Genomic DNA, 10,100 nt, shown 5'->3' with positions numbered 1-10,100 from the left:
TGGAAACAGATAATTCTGAACCGATAATGACAATTTGATACTATGTTCGAATTGAGTACCCCTGAACGAAGTTAAAGATCTAGCACTGTACTACTGTACGTGATAAGAGTCTTGTATTATAAAGAATATTTGTTATATTATTTAATGTTATTAATTGCACTTAAAAATATATTACTGTAATAACATTTATTTTAACACAATGATATCGATGATCTCTGTTAATATCTTAAAGAGCAATGGTATCGGATGCTTATCTCGATTATGTAAGGTTAGTACTATACTAATAATATTGCAGTAGTGGGGTTAACTCATATTTTGTTAAATCTCAATATTTTGATGTATACTTATTTGCATAATCGTATGCTTTATAGATATCAAAGAGTCATAATGTGACACAAGTGGCTTTTATAAAAAGATTATCACTGAAGGTGGAGCGAGCTAAACCTACAAAAGTATATCCTTATTGGAGGAAAGGATACACTGTACGCAGTTTGATATCTGACCCCTTGGTATACAAATATGATGAAAGTAGCAAATTGATAGTTGTAGATGGACTTCCAGCAATAGGAAAAACTAAATTCTGTGAAAAATTGGCAGAAGAATTTGGATTATTGTACATGCCACCTCCAACACACGATCAAATATATATAAATTGTTATGGATATGATTTTAGAGAGTTAGATTCAAAATTACCAAGTAATGCCCAGAGTTATGATTTAAAACGGTTCTTGAAAAATCCTAATCATCCACAAGTACCACAATTCCAACTATTCTACATGTTAATGAGGTTTGAACAATATATAAATGCAATAATTCATATACTTGCAACTGGACAGGGTGTGATACTCAATCGAAGTATCTACTCAGATGTTAGTTTTACCGATGCTATGTATAATGCTGGGTATCTGAATAAGGTAGTAATACAAAATTTTGAAATAATGAAGCAGCATTCACTTCATAATCTTTTAAGACCACATTTAGTTATATATTTTGATGCACTTCCAGATGCTGTTCAAGTAAGCTTTTATTTCTCACTTTCAAATGAGTTGCATTTATTGAAAGTAGTATTAACCTTCTTAATTAATGTATTACAGAAAAATATTAAAAAGAGAGGTAATATGGATGAAGTTAATTCAAAAGTCTTTACAACAAAATATTTATCAGATATGGACAAAGCATATAAAGAAAAATCCCTAACTTGGTTATCAAAACATACACACATACTGATGTATGATTGGTCGACAGAAGGAAATTATTTAGATGTATTTTCAGACATTGAAAACTTAGATTTACAAGAAGATCCAGAGAAGAATATGTTGAGTGATTGGATATTTGAAAATATAGATCATGTGCATTCATATATGCTTAAATATCAAAATAAGGTGAACATGTTGGCCCATATGATGCTGCCTAAACCTAAAATGGTATTTTGTGAGGAGCTTTGGATGAACGCATATGATAACGAAAAATACTCTGACTTACTTGATACAGTAAGTATACAACTTCTTGTGTTACTAAGTAAAGCTCAATTTTTAAGCTTTCAAATTGTTATGTAGATTAAAAAATGTAATATAATATTCCAGATAGAATGTGAAAAATACCTGCCTGAATATCACCCAGCTTATGGAGATAAGGTCCTGTTTAAGAGTATCAATTCGTTTAAATATTCTGCGTGTCGCCGCACACCTCGTGATCTTATAAATTATAGCGAAGCTAAATTACCACATTATTAAATATTGTAATACAATTTTAGTAGTCAAAATAAACCATTCTTATTATAAGAAGAATGTGGTAAATATTGTAGCATAACAAAATGTTATTGCGTTAGAATTGAAATTCTGACGGATGAAACATCTGAAGACTGCAATGCATACACTCATAAGAATCTGTGTACATATTTGATTGCTTTCACGCATTGAGCTGTAGAATGCCAGTTCGTTCGAATACGCAACCACTATAACAATAACCCTACGCGTTCATAAGCACTCCTATTACATTAAAAATGTTTTTCTCAACAAGTTGTTGAGAAGTATTAAACATTGTTTGTTCTAAAGCTAATGATTAACAAGATATAACAACGGCAGAGGATATGTAAGAACGAATTCGTAAAGCGTGTGCCACGCTTGCTTCGGGGACAATTTGCAACGATTTGCGAATCATATGGATCAAACTGTCGTTAATATCTCGTTAATTATTAGCTTTAGCACAAACAATGTTTAATACTTTTCCACTTGGAAATTAATAAGCTTTACAACTACAGTAGAAGTTCTATAAGAGTTCCAAAGTCGGGACCGCTGTGTAACAGCTACGAAAAAGGTGGTAGGTTTCTCAAACTCTTTGTATTTTACCGACACCGACGGACGCAGAAAGAGATAGCAGGCAAAGAAGAGAGAGGTATTGAAAGTCGAGCCAGTCCTAAAATATCAAACATCTACATATCGGTGAGACAACACTAATACAAAAGAAAAGAACTTTTTTGTTTTTTGTGTTTTGCTGATAAAAATTTTACTGACATTCCATTTTTGTTTTCTGATTAAAATGAGACCAAACACGGTATAATTCGGTTTATATTTAGTTACTTAATAAGAAATTCCACACATGCATATGTACATACACACATAATTACGCCCTCCCTATGAATAATTAATACATATTTACATACATCTACACTTTATTATGTCTTTACTATATCTATTAAATATAAGACACCTAAAAAACATTACATATAAGGATTTACAAAACATTATGGAAAATTCTAAGATGATACATAATTAAAAAATATAGGAGCAATTATAAGAAATTAAATAAATTACAGGATATTACAAAGTTATACAAAATTAAAAAATTACAAAAGGTCAAAAAATTCAAAAGAATTACTAAAATTAATGAAACTAACAAAAAATTACAAAACTACAACTTGCACCTATTTATAATTATACAGAATGTTAACGGATTTACTAGTCAGTATAGAATAAGATTTAAATTCTATTTAAAAAATTGAATGTCATCTTCATTTCCCAAAAAATAATACAAACACAAAAAGTTCACATACATTGTTATATTATTTGCAAAAAATAGTATCACTCTTTTCTCTTTAATTTTTGTCACATACTCATCAAAAACGCTGACTAGTAATTCCGTAAAATTTTTAACGTATTAGTAACTTATAATTGTTCGCAAACTGCTTGCGAACTGCTTGTGAAGAGTCCTGAGAAGTGTAAACGTTAGTATAACAACTCCTATGTGTATTCTTATGTGTCGTTTAAACTCGTCAAAGGTAAAAAATCCCAGTCCTAAAATATCAAACACCTGCATATCGGTGAGACAACACTAATGCAAAAGAAACACTTTTTTGTTTTTTGTATTTTGCTGATAAAAATTTCACTGACATATCCATTTTTTTTTTCTGATTAAAATGAGACCAAACACGGTATATTTCGGTGTATATTTAGTTACTTAATAAGAAATTCACAAAGGAAGATTCACAAACCCAATCGACACAACCAAGTTTTGTAACAATATCGTGTTTGGTATCATTTTAATCAGGAAAATCTCACCAATATTTTGATGAAATTTTTATTAACGAAAAATTGAAAATAATAAACTTTTGTAGTTTTGTTAGTATTGTCTCACGGACATGCCGACGCCGAATGCGATAAAGAGATGCCGCGGCCGTGTCACATTAGTCTAATCCGAAAGAACTCTTACAGAACTTTTACTGTACCGTAAAAGAAATAGGGCATTCCATTTAAAAAAAACGGTGACCTTGAAAATATTGAAAAAAATGGCATTAAAAAAAATAATATCATAATGGCGATGTGCATCCTTCGGAACCATTCTAATTCTGATGTACCCATATTTCATACCTTTAAATCCAACAAAGATATTCAGGTGTTCTGCTTCTCGTGACTCACCCTGTATACTACGAGGAGATTACTCGGTCGGACATTATTTTGGAAACATTGGAAAACTGCGACTTTATGTTCCGATAATGCCATAATAGTAGTAGCATCAGGGCCGGCGCAAGGCAGGTTCAGCGCGTTCGCCGGAACCCGGCCCCGCGTTTCGAGAGGCCCCGCGGTCTACGAAAATTACCCAATTAAATAACACCGATTTTCATTTACTTTTTACAGAATGATGATACCATTAACAGATGCAAGACATTTTTTTAGTAGCGATGATTCAGTTTAAAGGAGTGACAAAAATCATCAAAGTTCAGTGTAACTCCATAAAGTCCTCATATCCTGGAAACTACTTTACTATTATTATTATTACTGTACTTTTTAGAGAAATTAAACTACATCAATAGTTTTTTGCAAAAGTCATACATGATTACAGATTTTGTACTTTCATTGAATTTTTTGCCCCTTGAAAGCGAATTATGGATGCGAAAAAATATTACTTGGATTTGTTTAAAAAACTGCTTAAAAAAATAGAGATAAGACTCCCCAATTTTTGGAAGTCTGTCGACGAGTCGCAGCTCCTACGAACTTGCATAGGAACTGGGCATAGCAACGCCTGACATTTATTAGCGGTTGTGTGTCAGTTGCCGTCTTGCGGTTCATATGTTTTAAACAAAAACGCATCAGGCTATTGCATTGCTACGGTCTTCGATGCTGAGCGTTAGTCAATCTCTCGACGCGTGGCCAAGGACTGTGATCGTTAGGTTTCGGTAAATTTAAGACGACGAGTATTTTTCAAAGTTAGATTTTGGTATAAACCGTGACATATACATTTTCAAAACGTTTGATTTCTGGTAAGTATTTTTTTTCAATTATTTCCCCTCTTTTAAATTAAAATCAACCCTAACTAAAATCGCGTCGCAGAAAAAACGTATGGCAGTCATACAAATGAAATCCAATACATGTAACTAGTTGAGAATTTGAATTCGTTATTATTAAATTAATTTCGCCCCAAATGTTAAAATTTCGATAAAGTGAGCAAGAACAGAGAAATGTTTCAACTATATACAAACTAATGAAATATGTAGTTTATCCTATCTTGCAGTAAATGCTTTTTGGCACGCGATTTTATTCATTTTTGTAACAGACAAAATTTTATACACAGAAATATGTTTTTTTAAGAACCGCTATGGCTAGCAGGGATAGAGATCGTGGACGGAAATACTTAAGTGGGACTAAAAAACTGAAACGGAAGAAGCAGCGAGACGATTATATTAAACAGCAAACAAACAACATTTTGAAGTGTGTAATTGAAACTACTAGTCATTTCAGACAGCCAAACGAATGTGAAGAACATACGGCAATGAATCAGATCCCTTTGGAAGAGGAAAACCAAGAGCTGAATACACCTCTGAAGGAAAATGAAGAAGACACCAACGAAACTGAATTGGACGAAAATGGAAACAATAGAAAAACGAGCGATTGTGAAACTCATCAAGAAAAAGATATTGAAAATATGGAAATTGAAGCACAAAAAGAAGAAAACAGAAATTTCGACATTGAAGATCCTAGCACGTGGCCAATTGACAGAACACAACAAACAGTAAATTTAATAGTTCAGCATGGTCCTGTACAAGTTACTCAATTTAAGTTCCCTAAGAACGAAAATAACAGGAGTTTTTCTGCAACATATTTTACAAGAATACTGACGAATGGACAAAGGACAACACGAAGATGGCTAATTTATTCTAAATCTAAAGATAAGGTTTACTGTTTCGCTTGTAAATTATTTTCCACTACTGATATTTCATTGGGGGCAGACGGATTTTGCGATTGGTCTCATTTAACACAGCGAATCAAAATGCACGAACGATCTGCGGTACATTTACGAGCTATAAACAAGTGGCTTCAAACTGAACAAAATTTTCGCACTAGCAATCTACCTGATAAAGAGTGCGAAAAATTTTTAAGACTTGAAACGGCACGATACGAACAAGTTTTCCAAAGAACAACTGCTGTTATTTTATATTTGGCGCAACATAATTTAGCTTTCCGAGGAAGTTCCGACTTTGTACACACCGCACAATGGTAATTTTTTGGGTTTAATACAATTAATTGCAAAATTTGATTCCGTTCTAAATGATCATTTGAACAGAACAGCCATAAAAGGGCATCAATATTTATCGCATTCAATTCAAAACGAATTAATAAGTGATAAGTGAAGTAAGCAAATAAAGTACAAAATGTAATTATCGATGCAATAAGGAGAGCAAAATATTATTCCATTTTATTGGATTGTACACCAGATGTGAGCCATCAAGAGCAATTATCGGTTGTTCTTCGTTATGTCAACATAACAGACGAGGAGGTCGAAATCAAGGAACATTTTATCAAATTTGAAATAGTTCACGATACAACAGGAAAAGGACTATCTGAAACTATCATGCTCATTCTGGATCAGTTGGGAATAAAAATATCCGACTGTCGCGGACAAGGATATGATAACGGTGCCAATATGAGGGGAATATATCAAGGAGTACAAGCAAATATATTACGTGTAAATCCTAAAGCGTTTTACGTACCATGCGGTAGTCACAACTTGAATTTGTTATTGGGAGATATAGCAAAATCATCGACCCAAGTACTACGTTTTTTTGGTGTTTTACAAAAGATTTACACGATATTTGCAGCATCGACATCGCGTTGGGATGTTCTAAAAAAACACGTTGAAAAAATTACACCTAAACCATTATCAGAAACTCGGTGGGAATGCCGTTTTGATAGTGTAAAGGCTATTCGATTTCGAAACGCCTTGATCGAAATTGGCAAGAACGCATCTGACAATAAATTGAAAATTGAGATTTTGTCTATAGTGCGCAAGATAAATGAATTTGAATTTATTGCCAGTCTTATCATTTGGTACGAAATATTATCAAAAATTAACATCGTCAGCAAAGTATTGGAAAATCAAAAGATGCAAATCGATTTGGCCACGAAGCATCTGAAAGGTCTTAACGTATTCTTTGCGGAACACAGAAATGAAGTGTTCCGTCGCGCAGGTACGGAACGCATGGGGTCTTCGTTGACCGGGTTTATGGCACGCTCGCACGAGAAGGTTATTTTTGAGAACAAAGACGCTTCGTAGCTCCGCGAAAAAATAAGTAATTTCTTACAGAACAATGCCTTTAGAATTTCGACTTATCCGCGTCCTCAATAACCGAAGACGTGTCATAAACCAGGTACTCCTGAAGGGTCAATCCACACGTGCGTATAACGGCACTCTCGGCCGAGGGTTGACCTGGCGGGAATTTCCGACGCGTCACCGAAGGACAGCGAAGATTCCAGGCACCCGCAGGTAGGGCCCCACTCCTTCCAAGGAAAAGCGCGCTAAGGGCGCAATGGAAGGGCACGTTGATTGGTAATTTGTGCGTACGTGAAAAACCAATCAGCGTGCCTTCTTGTACTTGGCGGGGGAATCACGGCGGACTCCAGAAAAAATTCGGCAATCGAGAGACATTCGCAAGGAGTCTCTCGTGTGAACAACACACACACACAGTTTCCAACCGTACGAGGAGACACCAGAGTCTTCGAATCGCGAACGATCATTCGAGTCTAAAATAAAGTCGTCAATCACATCGTGACGCAGGTTTGCTAACGTTCGAGCAAAGTAAACCTTTGAACTAATTACCCAATATTAATTTGGCGAGTAATAAGTCGTGAGCGCGAACAGTTTTGAAACGATGAAACGCGAACGCGACGCGACATGAAGGATTTAGCAAAGCTATGATCGCAGCAAATGAAGTTGCAAAGGAAATGGACATAACACCAGATTTCAAATCATCATACAGGGGCAAAAAACGGAAATTATTCGATTATGAAGGACAGGATGAATCGTCGACGATCAACGGCAAAGAATACTTTCGTGTACATTACTTTTTAAAAATAATAGATACTGCGTTAGTATCCTTTAAAAGTAGATTCGAATTATATGCAAATCACCAAAATATTTTTGGTTTTCTATACATGAATGAGATTGGGAATTTAGATGATGAATATTTATTAAAGTGTTGTCAAGATCTTCACTTACATTTGGAAGGAGATTTCGACGGAACTGAAATGTTTGAAGAAATTAAGATGTTCCGGTCAATAACGCAAACCAATTAATCGACTTTAGATTCGATGAATTACATTGTAAAGAACAATCTCTTGGAAGCATATCCAAATTTATTAATCGCATTACAAATTATATTAACGACGCCAGTAACCGTGGAGTCAGCAGAACGTAGTTTCTCTCTTAGTTTCTTGAAACTAATAAAAAATTATCTGCGATCATCGATAAGCCAAGAGAGATTTTCATCTCTGGCTATTCTGTCAATAGAAAGGGAAGTAGCAAATTCAATCGATTTTGATGATGTTATCAAAGATTTGGCGTCGAAAAAAGCGAGAAAAATTATTTAATATTATTATTGGATTGTATTATTATTTAATATTCATCTTATAAAAAATATGTAATATGTAACAGCATTTGTAAATAAATGATTCCTCGTTGTAAAATTTAAGTGTAGGATTTAAATGTGTATTCAGGCCCCGCCAAATTTTTGAACCCGGCCCTGGGCATGGTCTCAGAATCTTTACTGCAAAAAAAAATTAATGGTCACGACTTCAGGGGGTGAATCTACACCCTTGGATCGGTGGACATTTGTAAAAAAAGTTCCGCAAAATTGTTTATAACATTGAAAATTAATGTTAAATTTTTTCTTTACATCAACGTATTCTGCTCGACGAGAAGAGAAAAAGTCTGAAAGGAGCCGTATGCCGCAAACAAATAGTTTCCGAGATAAATGTTGCTAAAGTTTGGCAAAGTTTTTAAATGAAACTATATATTTTCATTTGGGCAGGTTTGTAACCCACTCCAAGATGAAGTTATTGACCTATAATATGTTGGTTTTTGAGGGTCACTCAAAGTCATTTACGAGTATTTAAATTCGTTCGAGAAACGCTAAACATGTTTCCTGGCCGCTGGATAGAGAGAGGAAGTAGAATTCCCTTTCCATAAAAATCTCCAGATCTAACTCCTTTAGATATTTTCTTGTGGGATTTTATAAAGAAAAAAGTTTTTTGAGAAGAACCCATGACTCCTGGCAATATGAAGGCTTGCACATAACGGATACCAGCCAACAAATTAGTTGTGCAACTTTGAGAGGGTGGAACTGTCATTTAAGGATAGAATAAATCATTGCAGCGATGCACAAGACCGCCCTTTCGAATATAGGAGACAGGGAACAATTTCTGTACATTCAATGAAAGTAAGTTTTGAATGGCAATGAATGACCTTGAATGACCTTCAAAGACCAACATTTTTAGGTACATGAATTCGTCTCGGAGTGGGCTACAAACCTGCCCAAATGAAAACATAATTCTATTTAACCCTTTGAGTGCTATGGATGCATATATGCGTCCAGCGAAAGCTATCTCTGTGGACTAAGGATGCATATATGCGTTCAGCGAAAACTATTTGTGTGGACTAAGGACGCATATATACGTTTATCAATTTTTTCGACCTCCCTCGCGCTTGAGATACTTTTATCAGTGTATGAGATGATATATGTGCATTCCTTAGCAACAACAATAAGTTCAAATATTTAGATTCATTAATATAATTTCAAGTTAAGATATGTTTTACATTTTAATGTATTTAATAAAATAATTAATGTTCGAAAATAACTTTCTTATATTATTTAATTTGGCGTACAGAAATTACAATTGTAACTTAGTTGCGCCTTGCGTATTCAATCAACATAGTTCACATTAGCAAAAAAAGTATTCCGTCACCAACGATCGCAACCGCTAGGCGCGTGCCGTCCGCGCGGATTGCTTCCGCTGGAAGTATTCAGCACTCAAAAAGTTAAAAAAACAAAGGTCACTTTGAGATCTCGGAAACGCGTCCACATAAACGATGTCCCCTTAAAACAAAACAAGTTTTATTTGAAACATTTTTTCGAATAATGAGTAGTTTAGGAGATAATTGGGTGAACAGATTAAAATGAGACACCCTGTATATATATATTTTTCTTTTATATATGAACATTACAAGTAATTTTAAATACATTTTACTAACTCGGTATTAGTTTTTTAAATATATGTTCAATTGTGGAAAAACAAATTGAAAATATTGCCTATATGCTTTTAGTTATTTGT

The 10,100-nt window shown here is 34.2% G+C and overlaps 3 protein-coding genes across 3 annotated transcripts; all 3 read left to right on the top strand.

Moving 5' to 3' along the window:
- Window positions 1-140: 140 nt before the first annotated feature.
- Window positions 141-1,773, top strand: LOC108580348 (NADH dehydrogenase [ubiquinone] 1 alpha subcomplex subunit 10, mitochondrial). Its single transcript, XM_017944080.1, has 4 exons — window positions 141-268; window positions 372-1,016; window positions 1,095-1,490; window positions 1,584-1,773. Exons 1-4 carry the CDS (start codon window positions 200-202, stop codon window positions 1,731-1,733), a joined length of 1,260 nt encoding a protein of 419 aa, XP_017799569.1. The 5' UTR covers window positions 141-199; the 3' UTR covers window positions 1,734-1,773.
- Window positions 1,774-5,091: 3,318 nt separating this feature from the next.
- Window positions 5,092-5,994, top strand: LOC108580275 (zinc finger MYM-type protein 5-like). The gene is made up of 2 exons (XM_017943985.1): window positions 5,092-5,386; window positions 5,468-5,994. Exons 1-2 carry the CDS (start codon window positions 5,092-5,094, stop codon window positions 5,992-5,994), a joined length of 822 nt encoding a protein of 273 aa, XP_017799474.1.
- A 351-nt stretch (window positions 5,995-6,345) lies between these two features.
- Window positions 6,346-8,066, top strand: LOC108580274 (zinc finger MYM-type protein 1-like). Its single transcript, XM_017943984.1, has 2 exons — window positions 6,346-6,961; window positions 7,948-8,066. Exons 1-2 carry the CDS (start codon window positions 6,346-6,348, stop codon window positions 8,064-8,066), a joined length of 735 nt encoding a protein of 244 aa, XP_017799473.1.
- Window positions 8,067-10,100: the final 2,034 nt, after the last annotated feature.

This window comes from Habropoda laboriosa, unplaced genomic scaffold (genome assembly GCF_001263275.1).
Source record: "Habropoda laboriosa isolate 0110345459 unplaced genomic scaffold, ASM126327v1 scaffold9, whole genome shotgun sequence".
Lineage (NCBI taxonomy): Eukaryota > Metazoa > Arthropoda > Insecta > Hymenoptera > Apidae > Habropoda > Habropoda laboriosa.
Note: the sequence above shows the minus strand (reverse complement) of the source record. Positions and strands in the feature narration are given on the sequence as shown.

Coding starts and splice junctions, on each gene's coding strand:
- LOC108580348 (XM_017944080.1), top strand. CDS start 200: ATGATATCGATGATCTCTGTTAATATCTTAAAGAGCAATGGTATCGGA. Junction 269..371: donor GCTTATCTCGATTATGTAAG/GTTAGTACTATA, acceptor TATGCTTTATAG/ATATCAAAGAGTCATAATGT. Junction 1,491..1,583: donor ACTCTGACTTACTTGATACA/GTAAGTATACAA, acceptor ATAATATTCCAG/ATAGAATGTGAAAAATACCT.
- LOC108580275 (XM_017943985.1), top strand. CDS start 5,092: ATGGCTAGCAGGGATAGAGATCGTGGACGGAAATACTTAAGTGGGACT. Junction 5,387..5,467: donor CAATAGAAAAACGAGCGATT/GTGAAACTCATC, acceptor TCGACATTGAAG/ATCCTAGCACGTGGCCAATT.
- LOC108580274 (XM_017943984.1), top strand. CDS start 6,346: ATGCTCATTCTGGATCAGTTGGGAATAAAAATATCCGACTGTCGCGGA. Junction 6,962..7,947: donor TGAAGTGTTCCGTCGCGCAG/GTACGGAACGCA, acceptor TTGGGAATTTAG/ATGATGAATATTTATTAAAG.